Source organism: Haliaeetus leucocephalus, unplaced genomic scaffold (genome assembly GCF_000737465.1).
Source record: "Haliaeetus leucocephalus isolate CR32 unplaced genomic scaffold, Haliaeetus_leucocephalus-4.0 Scaffold168, whole genome shotgun sequence".
In the NCBI taxonomy this organism is placed as follows: domain Eukaryota; kingdom Metazoa; phylum Chordata; class Aves; order Accipitriformes; family Accipitridae; genus Haliaeetus; species Haliaeetus leucocephalus.
Genome location: NW_010972604.1, coordinates 1,434,132 through 1,457,576, shown reverse-complemented (window position 1 = coordinate 1,457,576; position 23,445 = coordinate 1,434,132). Strand labels below are relative to the sequence as shown.

Here is a 23,445-nt window from a genome sequence, read left to right as displayed (position 1 = left end):
CAATGCCACCAGACATGAAGCCAAATTTATGAAGACACCAAACTCCTACTGTAATCAGAAATACACATTTAAGAGTCAAATAGTCTCATTCAAAAGCTGCTTGAACTACTAGCCTTTGCACCTTCCAGTAACCTAATGCGATGCGGGAATTCACAGTATCCAGGGCAGATTAACCCATTTCCAAGTGAAACCTGAAGCACTTTGCCCAACTCTGCTAGGATACAGATGTAATACACCTCCCATTGCCTCACGCGAAGAGCAGGCAGCAGCACCAGCTGAAGGCAGGTGGTCCTTACAGCTAGCCCTAAGCAGCTAGTGTTGTTCAGCTCAAAAGTGAAAAAAGGGTCAGTGGACAAGTATGTGAACAGTTTAAGAACATCGGCCCTCAAACTTGTGTAGCTACTACTAAAAACAGCTCTTCCAAAGATGACCTTGCACAATCACAAGAGAGGTCAGTAACTTTATCTTCACATACCATACGCTACTTATTTCAAGCTGAAATTCTGATTTTCTTGTCTGACTTACCTCCAAGAGAAATGTTACCCTGCATTTAAGGGCAATATATGATCCATGGGGTCACTCAGCATCAAGGATAAAATTCTCCTGAAGAAAATGCTTAAGGATATTAAGATGCAATAATTCAACTGCAGAGTTGCAGGGACTTGCTGAGAAGCCATTGCTTTCATTCTGTTAGCCATAGTTTGGTCCATATCCTTGGATGGCTTACATTAGCCCACCTCCCTCAGCTACCAGTTAAATCTAGTGTGAGTTTCTGGTGTGACATCCCTAAAAGTCATCATTAGGCCCTCAGCTGATACAGATGAGTGACAGTTCCCTGCCTTATATTATCTGTGGTTAGGAATATTGAATTGATTTCACTAACATGGTTATTTACAGGAGTTTGTAGCTGATCACAGCATTATCCACTGACTCCCTGGAATGTACATGCCATAGGACAGCACAAGGCAAATTTCTTTCATAGTAACACCTCACTTCACACATCAAGACTGGCTTGTGCACGAATGCCAGGGCAGGATTTAATTCATTGGCCAATTTCAACACAGATGTGGTTTTGTGCATCAGGAGTTAATGCTTAACTGAAAAAAAAAACAACCAAACAAGCAAATCCCACCAAAACCAAAAATCAAGCCAACAAACCCAAAAGAAAAAGAAAAGAAAAGAAAAAAAGAGGAAAAGAGAGAAAAACTGCTGGTTTAGATTCCCCAAACAAACTGCTTCCAGCCAGCCAGGCACAGTGTTGATGGCACCCTCAAATACTCAAAACCAGTGTAACTCTGCCAGAGACAAAAAAACTGGACCCAACTGCACCGAAGGGTTTGATTCAGTATATTAAAACTTCTTTTGGTGCTTATCCCATTTCTTAACGTGCAAATTTTCTATGGCTCATAATGCTAGATTCATTTAATTATTCATGCAAATGATGGCAGCTTGACGTCTGTTACTTGGACAGCAGATGCAATCAGGTGGACAAGCCCTAATTAAATCCCAGTCTCTAGTCCATCAAGATAGCTTTTTAAAAAGCAAAGAAAAACATATTGCTACAACTTAAAATTAAATGAATTGATTTTTACAATACTAAAGAACAAGCCAAATACCTCCATCCTCTTAATCCCACCAACACCTCGACCTCCATAATAAGATGCGTCCACAGTTGGCCACTTTTTCTTTGGCAATCCATCTTCATCATCTGATTCCTATGGGAAAGATAGGGAGATATTACTGCTGTTCTCACATAAACAGCATAAACTATGGAAAACAACTGAACATCCTATGGTCCAATTCTTGGGTATCTCGCTTTGTGTGTTATACTTACTTGCTGACAAAAAAGTCTCTTGTCTCTGCAGCTGCAATTTTAACTAGAGGAGCCAAAGAGGATTGCCTATTCCTCTCTCCAGACAGCTTTTATTTAGTCAAACATGCACTGAGCTTCAAAATCACAACTGACTTGTAAGGGAAGGCAAAGTGGAGATGAATTGTACATTATAATGGCTTGCCACTATGCTATGCAGAAAATGCAGCAATCAGTTAGCCCAAAGAAATCATGTATTAATTGAGCTTTTAGAACTTAATGTCACCTAACAGGGGAAAAAAGCTACCACTGTGAGTTTTCTAACATGTGCATCAGACCCTTTTCTCATGGCAGCTGTAACCAGTTATTCTATGCTGCTTGATTCTTTGTAGAGTCTGGCTCAAACTGTACAGTTTGGAAGCAGGACTCAGACTGGAGCACCTCCAAATTGTCAGGAAACTCAGATCCAGAGTTTTTGACCTGCGGTTATAAAGACTACAGATTCTTTTTCTGGAACATGGGAGAGTATGAATCAGGGTTTTACTTCAGGTTCATTGTTCTGTTCTTGCTTAACTAAAAGCTGGCAAATGTTTCTAGTTCGACAACCCTGGGAGCACATCTCCAGCTCTATCATCTTGAGCCGATAAAAGTCACTGGGATTTCTCAGACTCCCTACTATTACGCTGAGTCAAGGCAGCTGGAAGTCACACTATGACACTATCTAAGTACACACGTAAATGAGGAAAGAGCCCAACAAGCTCCTACAATACCATCTTCATTCCTCACACTCTTTATTAAAGACAAATAACTATGTCGCATGCTGATATGCAGATGTGCATACTGCTCTTGGACTGGCCATGCACAGTGCTCTCTGCTAATTTTTGTCAGTACAAGTATGTTTCTAGAAACACTACCTGGAATTGATTTTTTTTATTTTTATTTTTTTTTAGTAAAAATTAAGTGAAATCCCAATACTAGAGAAGGACACAAATTGTTGTCAGATTACTAGGTAACATTTTCTCAAAATTGCCCTACATGTTGCTGTTGGAATGTAAAAGGAATTGAGAGTCCAAAAGCCAATAATGGCTTTTAAAAAACATGCTTTAATTTTTGTTTGTTCATATTTAACTCTTGGGTTATGCCTTGGAGAAATGTATTCCCATCAGTTATTCAGTGACATCTGATCTCTCAGCTATAGTTCATGGATCAGTTCCTCCAACAAATTCTTTAGTATGGTCAGGCAAGACTAGAGTTGGCATTTCCCTTAACTAGTAAGGGTGTTTGGGTTTTGGGTTTTTTTGTTTGTTTGTTTTGGGTTTTTGGTTGGGTTTTTTGTTGTTGTTTTGTTTTTACCCTAAGTTAGGGAAATAAATATACAAGGAAGGCACTGTGGTTTGGTGTTGGGTTTTGTTGTTGTTTTGGTTTGGGGTTTTTTGTGTTGGTTTTTTTTTTTTTTTTTTAAGAGTATAACAAATATACAAACAGATTTTATCCCATTTTGTACCACATCTAAAACAGTACCCAGTGAACTACATGAGCAGTTTTAATTCATTTATATTTGATTTCATTGTGAACTTGAGTACTATATGAAATATCCTGCCTCTTCCATGGGATGTAACACAGATTTCAAGTCTTCATGTCTAACAGTCCTTATTGCTGGCAAGCCTGACAGTAGCAGGACACAGTGATGACTGACACTACTCCAGCTGATAAAGAACTTACACCAAGTATTCCCTACGCTGAACACATAACAAAGCAACACCAAGAGCTACCACATACCTTTTGAAAAGTAATGCAAATCTAATGCTTGTGGTTTTGAACAGGTTTTAGATAACTATATTCAGTTTAATAGCAGCAATACCAGACTACATCAGCTAAAGAGCAGGTCACCATACCTAGGGAGGCTAGTGCTAAGTATAACAAACCAACAATCCGTACTGGATAAAGACAAGGCCAAGTAAAGGGATGGATAACATCTGTATTCTGTGTTATTCCTGGACTCTTACGTCAGCTCACAGTCTCTTTGATTGCAGTTAAAATCTCTGCTGATTAGAATAATCACAAAGCATCTGGAACTCTGCTGCAGGGGTGCGATGATCTCTGCAATCTCCTTCAAACACAGCATGGCTGCAATTGCATGCTTCATGACAACACTAATCACCCTAAAACCAGCATGATTTTTGGTGCTTATGCTAAAGTTAAATTGTCACAGTGCTGCTGCCCAGGACAAGCAACAAGATCACATACACAGTAATAGTGGCCTCTGGCAACCTCAAAACAGCAGCTGTGGTTGCCTCCTGATATTCATGCCAAATTACAGCAAGTTAGCAGCAAACTGTAAGCTTCTCTTGTGGGTTAGGCAAGTATTTTTCCACCATTTAACTGTCTATGCCTAGGAAAGAAATAAAGGCAGGCATGAGTTGTCTCTGGAGGTACTTTTATTTATTACTATTATTTTCATGAAATTAGTACAGTGAAACTAAGCTGAGGTCAGGATCAGTGAGGTAAGGGTCAGTGTGTTACTGTCCCAAAAAAAGCTAAATACAACCCTGCCTCAAACAGCTCACAATCTAAATGGAGAAAGGCTAAATGTCCTTCCAAAGGTCACTCTGCATCAGAGCCACAGCCAGGGCAGGCTCTTGTCTCCCTCTCCTGTAGCAAAGCCACAAGAATGTGGCCTTCACTGTCCTTTCTTTCAGCTGCCAGACTTTATTCCTTACTGCCAATCTGGGCCAAACTCCTGCTGAGAACAACGGCAGCTTTACTGGAGGAGGGACAGCTTTCAGCACAGCTTGAGAAATGAAGATTTGCCTACACGCCTGTTTGATGTGCAGCAGAAAGAACAAAATACCATAGGAACTGTTGCTCTGTGGACTTCTGAGTTATGCAACTATTTTCTCTGTGGATGGAAATAATCTTGCTGTATCTATATAAAGAGGCCAGAAGGCAGAAATAACTGTCCTGACCCAAGAGACTTCCTCTCACAGCCTTCAAGGTGTCATTAAGACACCTACAGGGCTGAAGTTCCTGAGCAGCACGATACACTACAGTGGCTGCAGATAGTGCAACAGCTCAAAAATAGCATACTTACAGGCTCTGGAGGTGTTGGTGGCGGCGGCTCTTTGATCACCTGGAATATATAAATAATGGGAAAAATCTGAGATAATGGTAGGCTTCATCCATCTCAATGCTATGTCCTCCCTGCTTTCTTGCTTGTATCACAGATGGGTTACCCAGCTCCATTCCCCCATATTCAGTCCTCTCATTAGCCCCACTGCTTTTCAGTGCGCATAAAATAAATGCAGATGAGAAGTTAAATCCATCACATTAAACTATCTGATTAGTCAAGAAGTGCCCTATTAAGTAACTCATAATACAGCTCCACATTCTGGTAATCCTGCCTTAAAAATGTCATATAATTACCAAGCTAGTGCAAAATACTCACTCAGAATCTGCAGCTCCTCTGAATAAAAAAGAAAGCCTAACTCTTGTCTTTAAAAAGGACTGTAACATCTTATGCATATATTATTAAATCAGTTCCATTACACTTTTCTGCAGCAGGTTTCAAATCTTGCTCTAAGGAGGTCTTGATCCCTACAGAAACTTTGGACATGTCCACGAGCTCACTTAAACTTCTCATTCAATGTCAAAATCACATAGGCCTTGCAACGTTCAAAAACCCAGACCAGAGTGACTTCAACAAGCACTTTATGCAATTTGTTGAATCAGGGCCTTACAAACCTGGCAGTATTTTTCTTAAACAAAGTTAACCACCCAGTCCAACACTGCTTTCACAGAGAAGAGATGAAACAAGTCAAAAGAATAAAAACCTGTACTTACCACCGTGCAGCAAAGGGGCCAGAACCACCACAGAAGAGCCAGAGCCAGCAGCAGAAAGAGAATCAGCAGAGCAATGAAAAGGATGGTCCCAGTCAGCTGCAAACAAGATGATTACTTCTGAGTTACCTGTGCATGTCACAAACAAGGCAGGAGCCCTGAAGTTACACATTAAGACTGGGCAAAATGAGCCAGGTTTCCCTCACTATGAGGTCTCAGGTAGATTGTGCAGTCAATCACAATTATCATTAGGATCACATCTGTCACAAATCTGTATTTGAAGTCATCATTCAGGGAAGCACTTCCTGTTTGTGGTATGTATAATTTATGCATAAATTTATGGTATGTTTATAGCCCACTAGATTCAAGGGTGTTAAACTTGTATACAAACCATTCCCAAATCTGTGCTGACAAGTCCCTTAATACTGGCAGAGAAGCATTGCAAACTACATGACCACAGACTCTTAGGTGTGCAGAGTAACCTTTCATCACTAGAGATGCAGAATATGCAAATGCTGATATTCAAAGAATGGGACTATTGGAGCTAAGAGCTTATGGGTAACTGTTGACATGTCAACATTGTGGAACAGAGCACAAGTTACTTGCTCAGCCTCATCAGCTCCCAAGCCTGCTTGTATTGCCTCTTGCCTCAAACTGCACACACAAACCCAGCCTGAGTGATTATGCAGACTAGTCCTTAAAGCTGCTGGTTCTTGGTATGCTTCCTCGGGCTGGTTTGACTATTTTTAATGAGATGCTGTAACCATGCTCTTAAACATTTCTGATTCTTGTATTCCATCTATTTCTCTGCAGAGAACAGTGGGACTCTGGGGCTGGATAGCTAAGGGTCTACATTCAAAATCAAAGTTAAATTTTCTTTAAAATTACTAGAATCCATAAAACTTCAAGTGTTAACACTTGAAATTAGCTTTTTGGAGCAGCCAGGCAACCAAAGAGAATCACAGCTCTGATTTTCCTGGGTAAATCTTGATGGATTCTTTGCACTCGGAGCATTTCACGTCAGTGTGTTCAGAAGAGGTATTAACTCTGTGTATTGCTCTGATGACTACAGGAAAGCAGGTGGTCTTATGCTGCTTGGCCCTTGCAGAACATACAGAACACATGGCTTTTTGGAAATTAAACATTTGTTGCAGATGGGCAGTGACATGCTGCTTCCTTGGACTGCACTGGGCTCTGGGATGAGGTTAAGATTAGCTCCAGTGCTCCAGCCATTTCTTTTATACTGCAAAAAGAAACCTCTTCAGTGGTAGATTTTCTGATTTTGAGAAGAGGTTCAATTCACCAGCAATGGAGGTACCAAAGAACAGGCAAAACCTGGCGGCAAACTAGAGGAGAGCCTGGGACTAGGAAGATGTGAAAAGAGCTTGAAGAAAGGTCTGCAAATCAGGCTGAGGGAATAGGAGCTAGCTAGAGAGGAAGCTATAAGATATTTTCAAAGGATAGGTGGGAGGCTAAATGGAAAGAAAGCAAATTCCAAAGAAGATTTATGGAGGATAAAGTCCGTGAGATTCACCTTATTAAATCTGAAACTACTTGCTGAATTCCCATGACACCAGAAACTGATGCTTAGCCCCTTCTTACAACCTAAGTTCCCTTCACTGTTCCAAGTGGGTTTGTTTCCCCTTTTGACAATGAAAAGGCTGAGGGTGGAAAAGAAAGTACCAGCCGGTAAGAGCTTTGCAAAGTCTAGGTCTGATCCAGAGTGGCTGACTTGGGTGGCACCTAGTTCTTTCTCAGACCAAATCCTAGAGCTGTCAGGACTAACACAACCACAGCTCCTACTCCATACTTTTAGGCAGGGAGTCCAGTATCCCATATCTCTCTGTCACAGCATCACCATGCCTCCACTGTTCTGTGGCTTTTTGTTATAGATGCAACAAGTCAACCTGTTTTGGGATACACTATTTAGCTCACCTTATTCATTTGGTCAGGGAGCAGCTGAAAGCCAAGGTGGAGTGCTGTGACATGTCCCAGACCCCCTGCTCAAAGGAGTCCTGTTAGAAGACACACTACCCAGCTGCAGTTCAGTGCTGCAGCCCTCCTCTCTGGCCTTCCTATGGCCCCATGTAGCACTAACGCATCTGGAAAGCGGACACTTGAGAGACATGAATTCCCAGTGAAGTCAGTTTGCTGAGAAAAGGATGAATAAAAGTCAAGCATAACTTTCAGAGGTATTGCTGCACTCCTTAAAAACAAATCCAAGCACAGCACCAATGCAGTGCATGAGCCACAGATGTACATACCACTGCTACTGTTACTCCAAACACACATTACCTCCTTGTTTTGTAGCCTTTGTTCCCAGGCGTTGCTTTTCCCATGCCAAGTGCTCATATAAATCGCCAAGACATTTGCCAGCAGCAGCTCAGGAGCTGCTGGCAGCAAGAAGCTAAAGAGTCCTCTTTTAATGATTAAATATACAAAGCATTGTAGTGAAGCTGGACTTTGAAAAGGAAATAGCAGACTTCATGCAGCTGAACAGACATAAGCACAGGGATCACACAGAGGCTTTAGGAGTAAAGGAAAGAGAAGATACTTACTGTACGGAAAGGACAGAAGGGCCAGCTGGAGAGGAGAGCTGAGCGGGCCGGCTGACTGCCACCCACAGAAAAGGAAACAGGAGAGGAAAGGAAACGGAGGGAGTCTCTAAAATGAGAAGAGTGAAATGCATGAAATTTAGACAAAGTTGGAAACTGAACTGCCAACCTCCCTGCTTATGGGATGTAACTGGACTGAGACAGTCTTTTTTTGTACCAGCTGAGAATCAGGCTCCCTGCCTCTTTCACATTCAATCTGCAAGAGGCTGGTCAAAAATTGTCAGATTGACAGGACCGGGGAGATTGGATTCCTCTCTTTATCCTAAGGCTACTGAGAGAAAAGCTTCCTCTGTGCACATTCTGGCCTGTAGGAAGCCCAGCTAAGGCTAAGACTTCAGTCTTCATCAGAAATAAACTACATATGGGTAACTAAATGCACCAGTTAACACTTGTGTTTCACTGTAGAGTCAAAAGGTTTTATTGTACCCAAGGTATAAGAGAGGAATAATATGTGAAAATATTAGTCTTCAGTGTAGAAAAGTTGGAGGAAAGTTTTGGAAAAATAAGAGTAATCAGGTGAAGCAGCAAACACATCTCTGCTAAATTCTGAGTCCCTGCACCCCAGACTGTTCCAGCAATCTGATGTGAGATTTCCCACCTTCACTGCTGAAAACATCACAAAATCAGATTTGCAAGTTCCAGTCACTGCCTCTATTTTCATTCCCGCCCTTCTGTTCTGCAGCTGACAAGGCCAACAATGATTACAAACCAATATGACAGCATTTTGCATAGGCTATAAAAGTCCTTTTGACACTAGTATCAATAAAGCTCAACTTTGATACAAAGTATTTGCTATCAGGTACTTCAGCAAACTTTGTTTAGTCCAGAAGCACAAGGCCAAATCCTTAGCTACCATACTTGCTTGCAACAGCTATGGGCATTGCCTATTTTTACTCCAAGGCAAGGAAGAAGACCACTTATCTAGTAGTCAGCTTAATTTTGATTGTTTGACTCTAAAAATCAGATTTTGATAAAGAATTACTTCTAGCTACTGGTCCCTGACAGTCCACCTGGGGATAGGTGGTCTTTTTGACGAGGAGATGCTCATATCACAGCCATTGCTGTCCCGCAGAAGCACATTCCCCCTCAGCTGGGCTGAGCAGCAGCCTTTTATCAGGTGCTCATCCCAGGATCTGAGGCTGCTAACTCTTTCTGGTCACCCCCCATGACGCCAAGAGAAAAGCAACCAGCTCCTGTCACTAAAACTGTAAAAACACCTTAGTGAATCCTGAACTAGTAAAGGCAAATTGTGGTGGTCTAAGAACAAACGCTGTAGGCTCCAACCAAAAAATAACCATGTAAATTTAGAGGACCTTCCATGCTGTGGCTCTTCCAGATCCCAGTCCTGGTAAGTTGTACCTTTCACGCCAGATCCCATAAGGGATCCCAAAGGTCAACAGGGTGTTGCTTCCTGATGCTCCTTCCCTCATTTTCCCAGATTCCCTTCTAGTCAGATCCTAGCTTTGAGGATCTCTCTTTCCCAGGACAGGAATAGGCAGGGTGCCTTTTGCTGTAATTTTTTATTCAGTAAATCTATCACGATCTATGTGTCATCAATAACAATTTAATCGTAACTAGCCCTGATTATTTTTCAAAGAACTGCTGAGATTCAGTCAATAACCATGATGTAGAAGCTGTAGAGGGCTCATGCTCACTCAAGGAGGCTTTGCCTGAAGACCCACCGTCTCTTTCCAAGATCTCATGGTTTCTCTGTCAAGCCCCATTGCAATTACTTACACAGTATGTGCTGGTGATGCTGACAGAGCTGGAGATGAATGTTAGCCCGTTGTTCATGCTGACTTGTAGGAAAACCACCCTAAAGCACAAAACAGATATACTTATTTTTAGTGTCATCTTTGTACCCATTGTTCCCTTTATTCTGGCTGTGTTTTAGCCATTGGCTCATAAACACGCATGGATAAAATGTCCTGCTGAGTCAAGGCATTTTCATGGCTTCAGGTGCTTACCTGCATTTGTCTCTCTGCTTGCCCAGGAGCTATCCTTTTTACACTGGCTTAATTGAGTTGGGGCATATGCTCTTTATTAAAAAACCTTAATCCCACCTGGGGCAAAAGGCACTACTAGGACAGTGAGTCATAACAAAGTCTCAGACATTTGCAATACCACCCTAGATAGCACAAGAAACTTACTTTTAGGCTTTTTTTTTTTTAACCCCTTCTGCAGCTTAAAGAGCCAGAATGTGTTTTCTTTTATATGCAAGTAAATCCAGAATACCTGCACTGGGGTCAAGGGGTAAAAACACTGAAATGACAGTGAAATTAAAGAACCTGGCTCTAGCCGTTCTCCAACATCAAAGAAAGTATCTGAGGGGGAAAAAAAAAAACAACCAACAAAAACAAACAAAACACCCAACAACTTTCTCTCACCCACAAATAGGAAAGGGGAGGGAGGCATTCACCCTCAGCCCCAGTACAGTATTTAAGCACCCACAAGATCACCCAGGGGAAAGGTAGGGCCTTGTGCCTTGTCTCCCAGGACTCTGCAGGATTACAACAGCTGAAAAATACCAACACTAGCTAGAGCAGGGCAAGACACAGGAAGCAACACCTACAACAGCAGCACAGGAATTCAAATCAAGCATCTCTTTTTGATCAGAATGAAAAGTTTGCCTTGAATTCAATTACCCTTTGGTTTGAAAAATTGGGATATAGGAACAGAGGAGAAATCACCATTCTGTGATTCTGTGATATAGGACCATGGTCTAACAAGGCCTTTGGTTAAGCTGTACTAAAGACTCAACAATGAATAGAGCTATGCTGGCAGGATTTGGCACAACGGGGATGGAGGTAATCCTGCCACACACACACACAAATTTATTAGCTTGGCCCTTTGGGCAAAATTCTGAGCCCTTGGCTCAGTAATGACATCCTCATCCAGAAGTCCCCTCTCTCTTGACATGTGCTGCAAACCAATACTTACTGTCCAGCATCTTCTATCACTGGGGCAGGACAAAGTAAGTAAGTATCGTGAACAAGGGTCGGCTTTTCATCTGAAAAGAAATGAATATAACTGTCAGGGATGAAAAAAAGAAACTGTCCCAAGCAGGCCACCCCCTGGAAAAGAGCTGACACCAACGAGAGCCACAGACAAACTCAGTATATAGGCCAGTACCAATATTCCCCAATGGTACTGATTACAAAGCCAAGTACTAGGATGACGATTCTTGTTGATGACAATATAATGTTATCAGGCTAGAGACACCACAGCTAAGAAATGGAAGTATATTTCTGTTCCTTACAACAGTGATGAGCCATTTTGAAGCCTGCTTTAAGCAACATTCATCTTGTCTATCTGACAAGTGCATGCAAACTCTACTCATATTGAATACTCTGATCCTACAAGTTACTTAAGGGGTCAAAAGTATAGGGTTCAGTTTTGCCTACCTACTTCCAAACACACACACAGGAGAAGCTCAGGCTGCACTGTTTGAGCCCAGGGAAAAGGAAGAACAGAGATGGGGTGGAGCTGAAGCAGACAGACACCAGAAGGAAAAAACAAAACAAAACATGGTTGGTCCTATACAGGAGAAAGGCAGAGAGAGGCCATGACTGATGTTACTGTTAGGACCTGTCCTGCAGTAGCTGCTGCTTTTCCTGTCCCCAACATCCCCTCTGTGGCAGCACCATCCAGAAACAGCCCATGTTTATAGGGATCTGGTGCAGGCAGAATCAAAAGCAAGGCCATGGGTGTCTTCCTGCCTCCCAGCACTCTGCTGCTCCAAGACTTAGCAGTGCTAATCCTGTTGCTTTCAAAAGCCACTTCCAGAAAGCCGAGTCCCATGAACACAGAGAGGAGGTCCAGCAGTAATCCTGCAAGGCCACTCCATTAAAAGTGCATAAGCTGAGGCACAAGAGCAGACAAGTCACCACACCTTAGCTCCGAATGGCCCCAAGCAGCTAAGGTGCTAGTGCAGAGAAAGACTGGTTCACAAAAGTCCAACCCAAGTGAATTAGGGGCTGGTAAAAGCTGCCAGATTATTTAAACCTCAGAGGCTTGATTACTCTTTCTACCTACGAAAAATTAACTTGAGAAACAACAGATATGAGAGTCGTTCTTTCATGCTTCACCCACCCCAAGCACACCTGAAGACAAAGCTCATTTTCCTGTTTTGGCAGAGATGAGACCATGGAAATTATAGTGATATGTTTTAAAGCCAGTCTGAGGGGAAAAAAGCCAGCCAGCATAGACCAGTGTCTCAACACAACATCTGTTGCAGACCTAACCCAAGGAGAACACAGCATGGAGGAGATGTGGAATTAGGGTAGTTTTCCTCCTGTGTACTTCCAGGCCCAGGTCACACTCACTGTGTGAAGTCCAGTCAAGGTGCCAGTGCATTAGGGACAAGGAAGGAAAAAAACTCAAAAGTCTGTCTATCTGGTAAACGACAAGAAATAAACCCCTGGCAAACAGCATCTGTAAGTGGAATGAGAATGAGACCACCAGAGTTTATTTAATGCAGCCTCCACGTAGGCAACTAGGATGGGAAATGAAGGAGCAATTCATGTGCTCCCTCTTGTAAGTGAATTCACTGCTAGGGAAGGCACCAGTCTGACCGCGACAGGATATGAAAGCCTCTACTGTGCTCAGCCAACAAGGGCAGCATATACAGAAAAGGAGCAAAGTTCCCCTCCCCATGCCATGCTTCACCCTGCCAGACATACATGGTTTCTCAGGAATAAGAGAGGACTGCTGAGAAACTGGACACTCAATCTTTTTTGGCCATTCAGTCCTTTGCCTGGCTGCTGAGACAGCAAACAAAAGACCTTGTTTTAGCACAGCGATGACAGGGAATTTCTGCATTACACGCTCGCTGCAACGAGACCAGCAACTGGCGTCAGAGACGAATCAAGCAGGCCTGTCTCCTGAATTGGTGAATAAAGAGCCTGAAGACACAACCAAGGGATCAAGATAGCATTATTTGTTTTTACTGGTGATGAACAAGGGAATAGGGAGCAATTTTATTTCTCCCTCTTAAAACCTGATACCCAGTCCTCACTAGCCATATGCATCACCCACGTGCACCATTACAATGACACTGAATTCATTGTGCAGCAGCACACCCCACATAAGCCCTCGCGACACAATGCCCACAGGTTGCAGAACTGAGTAAAGATGCATTTCAAGCTTCTGTTACGTGCAGATCCCTACCCAGCTCCCCTCAAATCCACTGCAAGGACTCCCCCAACATGGACGAGAGGTGGGCTGTTTCACCTCTGTCACTCATGAGGTGACAGAGCCACAGGGGGCACTGGAATCATCAGCCTGCAAACTTACTGATAGTAAGGCTGTCATTGAGCTTGAAGCTGCAGAGTACCTGGTCGATGTTTCTTGCATGATAAAAGCCGTTGCCTCTTACCACAACTTGAAATGATTCTGTAAGTAAAAATACAGAAGAGTAATGAAAAATAGCTCAAATACTGCATTTCCTTCCAGAGCTATCTGAATTACAACATGACAATGGCTGTTCTCTACCCTATGCCTGAAACAAAACATTCACACTGACACTTTTGATATTCAGCAGCAATGGTCAAGGTGCTGTAATGGCACTGGTGCTTCACAGAGCAACACTCGTCTCAAGGTTGTGCCCGCAGGCACCCCATTGACCACCAATGCCTTAATTAAAAGGTACCACAGTAATACTGTGAGCCTGACATGGCTGATGTCATGTCATGGTGCCTCCATGGCTCTTTGGCCAGATACCTTTGCTAACCATAAGCACCAGTCCTTCCTCCTATCTCCACAGCAGATGGCACTTGGCTTTCAGCAGCAGCTCTGTTCAGACAGATGCAGACAAACAGGACTCCCCTCATAACCCCTCTGTGAATCAGAGAGGAAGCTTTGCATCTGTTACAAGTCCTGGAAAAATACAATCTTTCAGTCCCTACAAGAACTGAGCCTGTGCACAGCCCCCTTCGCATCTGCTGTGCATGGGAATAATTAAAGACCCAGGTGCCGTGATTTTCTTTGTGCTCTTCCCCCACACCCCTGCCCCAGCAGCAGAAACCACCAGTGGCACAAGAGACCTGCCACATCAGACACACTGTCTGCTGGCCACAGCAAGTGCTCCTAAAACTGCCCTTCAGCTGCTCTCAACTTCTCTTGCTTCAGTCCTGATGGGGGCAGGGGGGACACCTGTGATTTTTGTCATTACTGTGATAAGCAACTGTGATTTGTTCATTCAAGCAGGAAGAGCATTGTCAGTTTTTTCAGCCAACTTTTCAATGGTCTTTTCACTGATAGAGCAGTTTCACATCTGAGTAAAGCCAACCTAGGAAGGCTGCTGTCAGAAGTGAGATCCCAACTGTGCGTGCCCTCCACTGTTGGCACCACTGATCATGTTGCAGTGCACTGAGCTCGCTCACACACCTGAAAAATAACCCTCTGTTTGTTGCCAGAGAGATCAGTAAGGTGATCTGCCCGGTTGAGCATCTGCTGGGAATAGAAATGTGCAGAAGGGAAGGGACAGAGACAAGTCATGGTAGCATCAGGTGAGTTCATGTCTATCATGAAACCCCCTAGAGTCAGTGTACCCAGGACAGTTAGAAACAGGAAACGTAATTTGAGGAAGAAAGTATTAAAGAAGCCTGGTTTGGTTTCTCAGCTTCTCCACAGCAAGCTTTTAAAATTACTTCTTAGTAACCTATACGGTAACACTTCTCGGAGCTCTGGTAACAGCACAACACAACAGTTTGCTGCTCTTCCTTCCCTTTTACTTTACACAGGTGGAGCCTGACATAGAGCCAGTGTCTCCTTCCTCTTGGGGCCAGCCTGAAATGCCAAGGCAGGCACAAGATGCACCAGGAGGGGAAGTGGCAAGGGAAACTTCCCTCTAGGTCACAAAATGCATTGTAGCTGCTACACTGTCCACAGAGATAACATCCTTAGCACAGGCAGGTGGAGAGACATTACAAATTTGTCCTGTGCCAAATGTTTTTTTTGAAACTCCCTTTGATGCTACATGCAAGAAGCCAGCTGACAGCAGAGATCCGTGGCACGCAGAAGTGAAAGCACAGAAGTTGCACCTTCACACATGAATCTCCTGCTTTAGCTAAATGCTCCACAGAGCTCACTTATACCAGCCACTGAGCAGCATTTGAGTTTGAGACCAGCCCAGTACCAGGGGAATACCAGCACAACACAGGACTAATTAATCTTCAAGGTATGCATAGAAAAATAAGAATAAACTGCACAGAAGTGCTCCACTAGCAGCAAGTAAAACTGAACAAGTCCATATGCATTAGCAATTATATTTTGACCAACATATTAAAAATGAGAGGAAAACAACGTTGATAGGATTGAGGGGAGCCGTACCTAGTTTTTAGTGATGCGAGATCTGGCTTTTGATAACATTTCATATGATGCACTGCCATGTTATTTGTATGCTTTGGAGGAAGGACTTGTTATTGGATTACACTATGTGAGGCCCAAAGGTGGCTGAAATACATATTCAGCTTAGTCTGCCTGCTCTTCACTATCAAGTTACTGCAAGGCAAGTTAGCATGAGGATGTGGAGTGCTTTAACTTTTCCATACAAACAGCTTGTTCTTGCCAAATACACATTCTCACTACACTGAAGTCTACTGCAACTACAGGTGAATTGGACAAGGGCATGCACCAGTTATGGTCAAACGCTGGAAACCCACACTCTGGTTTTCCTCATGGTAACCTTCCCTTAGAGCAGTGCTCTGAACTGACACAGGCTGTAAGGAACATGGGAATTGGAGTAGATATTTTAGGAAGGGAAAAAGAAAATATCTACTGGAGCGCATTTTAAAGTGAAACATGCTTTGGCACTTTGCTGAAGAAAGATGATCAAATTTGAGACCTCACTGAGCACATCAAGAACCAAACACACAAAGCCAGCATCAGAATTTGGCCTCTTTTTTTAAGAGAAGAGTTATAACTCCTGGTTCCCACTGGGAGTGGACGGCACTACTGAAATTAAATAAAAATGGACCGTAGGGCAGGTTCAGCTGCTGCTTACTCCAGTAAGAATCTGGAGTTACTCTAGGTCTGATTCATGCCTTGAGCCATTCCACATCTAGCCCAGCTGATATGGGGAGAGTTATTCTTGATGAGCATCCCTTTTTTCGCCAGAGCTGAGAGTCATGGCCAGCCCCAAGGGCAACTGTGTCTCTGCCCACATGCCAGAACTACCTGCCTGGGACCACACATTACCCCAGACTTGCTTGTAGGCAGCCCACTACACAGTGACTTGAACACCCAGCTAAAATGATAATTTATTCCCCGCCCCCCCCCCCCAATTTTATATTATAAAGGCAGCTTGCTGAAATAAAATTGCACTTAGGTTTTGTTTTTTCCCCAATCCTGAACTAATGGTCTTAAAAGGCAGCAACCACAAAGGCTTTGCTGATAGCTATTTCAGTGGCTTTAAAAACATACAGCAAGTAAGAGATTTTCAACACAAAACGTCAAAGGTAAAAGCTACATCTAGAAGTTTAGTCTTGTCAAGACACTTTACCTCTCCTGCCCTTCTTTTCACCATCACTGCCACTCTGCACAGTCAGTCGTGAACAACTGACTGAGTAGTAACCTGTCCACCAACACAAGCTGACAATATAGTTCCAATACCAGACTTGCATGGAAATGTAAACAGCTGGTAGTGGACTTGGTTGCTGCTGTTAAGAAGCCTGCCCCTTCGGATGCTCCAGAGCATTAATGTATTCTGGATGATGGTCTGTTGAAATGGCTAATTCCATTTAATTTTGCGCTTTGGCTCTGGCCGCGTCCTTTTCTTCCTTAGTTACTGTCAGATCGTAGATTGTAGCTTTTGACAAGACAGCGAAGGGAAAAAGGTCAGCACTGAAATAACCGGGCGGCGCTGGCAGCGAGATGGTAGGTTGAAGCTGGTGTGCGCTGGCTGCGCTGTCGGCTTCGCTTCTGTGACTCTGATGAGAAGCTGACGGCTTGCATCCACACCTGGTAGTTGATGTGGCCAGTAGGATGCCACATCCAGCAAAACCTTTCAATCACATCTGCGTACCGTAAGCATAATCAAAGCAATGATGCTGTCAAACAGGATATGAAGCACCTCTGATTCTGCACTGATAGCCTGTTTACAGGCTGCATGTCTTGGTCGCTTTAAATCAGAGGGAACAGGAAGGACCCAACTACATTGCTCCACACTGGGGACAATGAATTTGCAGGGTCAAAAAGCATTAAGCATCAGATAGCTGTCACGAAGTGACGAGATCAGTTTGTAAATGGACTTGCCAGATAGCTTCGTCACAGAGAGCCAGAGTCCCAACTGGAATTGTCACCACGTGGAAATCATTTCATCAGCATTTTACTAAACCTCTGGCAAGTCAAAAATGAAGCCGAGATCACCAGTAATCACCAGCACAGTGGTAATTACAAGTTGCAAGAACAGTTACAAGGAGTGGGTCAATCTGCTCTAAGCCACAACTGGCTTCCACTGAGGAACACAAAGCCCTCAGGATCTCATATTAGATTCTAAAAATTAGTAATAACACTGAATAAAAGCCAAACCAATGATCACCTCCTCACTCAGATAAGTTTCATACAAAAACCATGGACAGAGCCACATTTCAACTGTAAACAAGCAAGCTTCTTTGCTGGAGAATGTGATAATACATTGCGCTCTTTCAAAAGGTCTACTACTTTATGATCAAAATTTTGAAATTCAAATTTAAATTATGCATTTAAAAAACCCAAAACATAATTCCTAAGTTCGCAAAAAAAGAGGAGGGAATATTGCATTTCTAGAAAATCTTATGTTCTAATTTTCAGCCCATTCTAAATGCAGGTGTATTTATATTTTTATATAGGATTCAAATGGCTATATACCTTACCTACACATTATCAGTAAACGATATTAGTAATTACCCACATTTAAAATGCATAAAAATTCTGAGATGACTTCATAGGCTTCGGTATTTTTTTTACGTTAAAGTCCAAATAAAGTACACTAAAAAAAATAAATCACATTACATATAGAGAACTACATCTGACTGTCCAGTGAACTGGATTCAGGGTCTGGATTCACACTACCATGAAAAAAAGTTGTTCAATCCCAGGAGATTCCTTTCAGGAGACAGTGGTGCACACAGCTATAAAGATGAACCTCTGGCTATGTTGAAGTAAGTGGGATAATAAAGGATAATAAAGCCAAGCACAGGTGCAAATATTTGCAGCCTCACACTGCCAAACCTCTTGCAGGGGTTCATTTCAGGTAAGATTTGCAGGACTAGACTCAAAAGTTATTAAAGGCCTGATTATTGGTGCTGGAGACCATTTAACCCACAGCAACAGTATGCACCATTCGGAGCTGCAGTTTTGGCTTCCTCCTACTTTCAAGCTTCCTGCTGCTACACGCAAAGCTTCAAGCACGCGAGATCCAAGTCTTCATGCCCTGGTGATTCAGCACCATAGTGTGCCTGCCTTTGCTGGGTGTCTTTGTCAAGAGGGACAGAACAAACCTCAGAATTTAAGTGAAACAAGTGCTGGTATTTCGCTGAATCAGCAGCAATACACAGAAACAGGTTCTGTCTGATCTGAAAGCCACAAAGACACTGAAAAACTTCTACAGATGAAAGTAATGTAACATTTTTTTTTAAAAGGAGGGCAAACTATTTTTAAGTGTACCTGTGTATTTTTAATCACATTTGTGATAAACTAGTTACCTAGAAAGCTTGGCAAAAAATGAAGTGGTTTGAACTCATGAATCTGGAATCAAACTGATTCCTTTTGAAAAAGAGAAATTTTACTTTTTGTTGAAATATATACATTTCTGAAAATCAAAGTGTTTCTTGAAAATTTATTTTCTCAAATACTTTACAAAAATATTTTCAAATTTTCATCTGAAAAAATGGTTTAAAATTCAACTTTCCATTATTCTTAACATTGTTCCAAACAATCACAAGAATACTACTGATATCCATCCTATTGGAAAACTTACATTTTCATGTAGCTAAATGCAATTTTTGGTGAACAGGAACGCTCGCAATAAGCTGTTGCACAAAAAATTGCCTGGTATACAATAAGCAAGCAAAAAACCCCAGAATTTATCACTATGAAATAAAAAAGCTTTGAAACGTTAAAGCCTTAAAATTGTTTTTTATCAACTCCAAGGAGCTTTTTAAAAGCAAAATAATTCCTTTTTTTTAATTTTTCCACAGATTTTATCACAAACATCTAGTCCACAATTATATATTTAGGAATAGTTCAAAAGATACAAGGATATTTCATTTTAAATTGAAATACTCAGGGCAAGATCATATTGTGATTGACATGTGGAAATGAAATGAACAATTTCTCTTCTCTGTGATATTTATTAGATTTTTCCCGAGTTTCCTATTTTTATCTGTTTTCAAGGTCAGCTTTCATGCATCATTGCTATTTTATTTTTATGTGCTCATTTTTACAGTGTGTAAGGAAATGAACACAAGACAGTAAACATCAGATCTAAATAACCATGCTGTAAACTGTACCTTCCAGCAAACTTATGGTGTCACTCTTACTCTGCTGCAATAGCCTCTTAAGTAGACAAAAACACAGCAAGTGAACTGCTAACGTAAACCAGAACAAATCCAAGTTAAATATGCTAGACATGAAAGGCATAAAATTATCAACAGCTCCTCTGGGGATTCTTCACGTTTACCATCTACACTAACGGTTCTTTCATTGCAAATAAGTAAAACATTAGTACTTTGGAAAACACGTCAGGTACCTTGGCCTATGCAGTTAGTTATATCTGGTTCAATAAACGTGAAATTTCTGTGAATGTTTTGCAAAATCTTGTTCTAACTGCTCTCAAGTCCTAGCAGATCCCAGGAATGCAGTCTTTCCAGAAATTTGTGAGACATCACTTTTAGACCCGGAAGCACCTCTGGCAGTCTGGCTTTACATCACTTCTGTCTCCTCCTTCTCTCAGATATTTTAAAAAGCAGTATCCTCAATTCCCTGAGTGCTACCTCACTCAACTCTCCAAGCTGGCATTCAGCAGCAGCAGCTACATGTTTATCGGCACAATTTTTTTCCTCGAGTGAGAAGGAACACACTGGGCTTTAGCCACGGCCTGAGGGGATGCTCTAACACATCCACGGGCTTCAGCTCCAATACCACGTTAGGTAGTTACTGACATTTCATCATTGTCATTCATTTGCCTTATCACATGGCTCTTGTGGAAACTTACCTCCTGCACAAACGCTCGATGGTTCAGCCGCTAGGATCTCAATGCAAGATTTCTTGAGAATCTAAAAGATTTAGATAATGGCATTTTTGGCAAACATTTTTATGTATGCTTTATTAATACAGGAAAGGGTGCCCTTTTCTGGGTTTCAGAATACCCAACTTACTGAATCAATTGTTCCTCTCAGGGCATAAAAGCCTCCTGTAACTGGAAAAACATGATCGATGCTGTCAGCAATTGTTGACAGCTGCAAAGAAAGACAATCATAAATCATGAGGAAAACAAAATTACAGTGAACAAAACTGGGCCCTTTCATACTTGCTAAAAGACATCATACTGACACAAAACGATTTATGCCTCAAGTAATTAAATAAATGCCTTCATCGGATGCTGTTACTTGTGCACTGCTATAACAGAAAAACAAACCAAGAAGAAAGCAAGCAAAGTTACCTGAGTTTCATTGAAATCTTTCACTCCAACACAATAAACAATAGCTCCAAAGCTTCTGGCTCTGTTGGCCTAAAAAAAAAATTGCCATTAAGTGCAAAGCCATATAATCAGTGGAGCCAGCAGTAAATGCCTACAGGTTTGACATAATCTAGTCTGGGTAAACGTGAAGGTGACTTACTTCTTGTTCTGCATAATAAAACTGAACATCTTGCAATTCTCCATCCGTCAGAGCAATAATCACGCTAGCGGTCCGAACTCCTACATGGAGGATAGTTAACAGATTGCATACGTATGACAAGATTCAGCAATGAAAAAAAAGTTTGAAGTGAGGCATTCCTTTTTGCTGCCAAATAAACGCAAAGGCATAAGGCCAGACTCTCAGCCTGATTTGTATGGACTTTACTGGAAATATACCAGCTGAAGGTCAGATGCACAGCAGCATTCAGTAAGCCAAAACCTGTGCACCTTCATATCACAAGCATCACTAAAGGGGGAAACACTGCTCTAACAAGGTCCCCGCGCAAATTTCTCTGTTCCGAGTAAAATATAGCACTTACCAAGATTACATCTAGACCCTTTGTGTGGAGAAGTGGTAAAATGCATCTGTGGAGAAGGAGAGGTTGTCTCTCTTCTCTTGACCAACATGTCTCTATACAAACCTTGCCCAGAGATTATGGCAGGAGATACCTCTGCAAAAGGAACTTTCCTGCCATCCTACCTTCCCCTCCAGCAGACTTTCAAGGAACAACCCCACAGAACATGGCAGGAAATGTGCTTCTATAGAGGGTTTCAGTCCTACACTTCTTGAGCAAGAAGAGCTGTCAGTGAAGTTCATAGGAATACTAAGCATGTGAAAACCTTAAAATTGGGTCCATTGCAGAAAATTCATGCCTTGTGATAAGACATTTCATATCCCACCTAAGCTTAAGTGAAAAGGTTGCATAGACTTAGGATAGCTATATATGTAATCCAGTATAGAATACAATACTACCTAGAAAAATACAACATGTTAACAAAATTAAACCAAATTGATATGCATCCTATGGTTCAATAAACCATTCTGTTTCAATAGTTATTAAGCAAAGTAACTAATACACATACATGTTACTTTCAGGGAAGTATTTGTTATTTTTCAAAATAATGTTACAATTTCAAGTGTCTTTCCCCATACTGTCTGAAATCAAAGACTGATTAGTTCTGACATGTTTCTTATGCCATGCGGTCCTTCCCATGTCATGTCAGACACAGACATAAATCTTAAAAAAATGACCTGCAACCTGGGGGGGGGAAATAGCTTGGATTCCTGTATTCCTCATTTCTTTTTTCTGCCCAGCATGCTTGCAAAAGGCTGAAAAATTGGAGATCTTATTTTGTTGTCTTTTGAACACTTATTTCTTCCCCAATATTTTAGCTTATAAATCCAGATTTCATCTACTACTTTTTCCTTCCTAATCAACTTACGGAATAGTTGATTAGTTCTTAGTTACATGTTATGAAGAGGTAAAATAGTTTTCAGTTGGACTCCTCAGGACTCTTGATTTCACTGGCAGAAGTGCCTGAGAAGCCATGCAGAGTTGCTGCTGAAGACTCTACTCTCACAGCCTATTTCATTAAAAAGGCACTGACCCATTTCTCCGTCTTCCAAAGAGACCATCAGCCCACAAACGAGAACAACCTCACACCAGGGTACAAACCAGGCAAGAAGTGTTCAGTTTAACTAATTAGGCCTTCTTTTGGCACAGACAAAAAAACCACAAATACATTTCCCTCTCGAAATTTAGTGAAAATTTACATTTTCGGAATCGGAATCTGATCCCAAATCATTCACACTGATGCAAAAATCTCAGCTGCTTGCATTCATACCTATGCGAATGAGAACAAGGACTTGGGCACACAAGGCAGACAGAGCTGAGTGCGTCAGGACAGAAGGGCACAGGAAAATCTGGGTGTTCCTGTCCCCTGGGTGCAGGACTGGCAGTTCTGGCTGTAATGCTTTGGTTTGTATTCTGCACTGGGTCATATCTGTGATCATACTGGTCTCCTCTGGTCTTAATAAACCATGAATCACGCATTTAAAAGTAGGGCTGTAGTCAAAACAGAATGTAATGATTGTGTAACACCAATTCCTTCTCCAACTCTTCTTTTGGCGGGTTTACTGCAGGTCACATAAAGAACTATCATCCCTGCCTTTTCGATGCAGATCTATAACATGAGTGATATATAACACATACCTCCGTAGGTTTCGTGGTAAATCTGCTCATTTGCCTGCAACAAAGTGTAGAACATTGTTAGTTAGCTCTTGAGTACACTCGCAGCAAGCAAAGCAAAGTTTATATATATAAATCAAAGAAAAGAGGTACTGTGACGTGTACCCTTTTAAATCCTTCATGCATGAACGTGTCTCCTCCAGGCACTTCATACTGAAGAATGTCGAGCCCTCGTCTTATGGCTTCCCTTTGGATTAAAAAAAAAACAAAAAAAAAGGGGGGGGGGGGGAAATATAAAAAAAAGGTTTTTTTTCTTTTTTTGAGATATTCCTG

General features: G+C 41.9%; 1 protein-coding gene across 1 annotated transcript in view; it reads right to left on the bottom strand.

Annotated features, from left to right (window-relative positions):
• ANTXRL (anthrax toxin receptor-like) overlaps positions 1-23,445 on the bottom strand; it is a 58,328-nt gene that overhangs the window by 20,358 nt on the left and 14,525 nt on the right. The window contains exons 4-15 of the mRNA XM_010563525.1: positions 23,278-23,359; positions 23,137-23,170; positions 21,084-21,163; positions 20,906-20,974; positions 20,622-20,702; positions 20,459-20,519; positions 13,558-13,656; positions 11,203-11,272; positions 10,000-10,078; positions 5,651-5,746; positions 4,902-4,940; positions 1,617-1,715 (exon numbers count right to left, since the gene is read on the bottom strand). Of these exons, the coding sequence (XP_010561827.1) occupies positions 1,617-1,715; positions 4,902-4,940; positions 5,651-5,746; positions 10,000-10,078; positions 11,203-11,272; positions 13,558-13,656; positions 20,459-20,519; positions 20,622-20,702; positions 20,906-20,974; positions 21,084-21,163; positions 23,137-23,170; positions 23,278-23,359 (889 nt within the window). The remainder of the gene's footprint in view (positions 1-1,616; positions 1,716-4,901; positions 4,941-5,650; positions 5,747-9,999; positions 10,079-11,202; positions 11,273-13,557; positions 13,657-20,458; positions 20,520-20,621; positions 20,703-20,905; positions 20,975-21,083; positions 21,164-23,136; positions 23,171-23,277; positions 23,360-23,445) is intronic.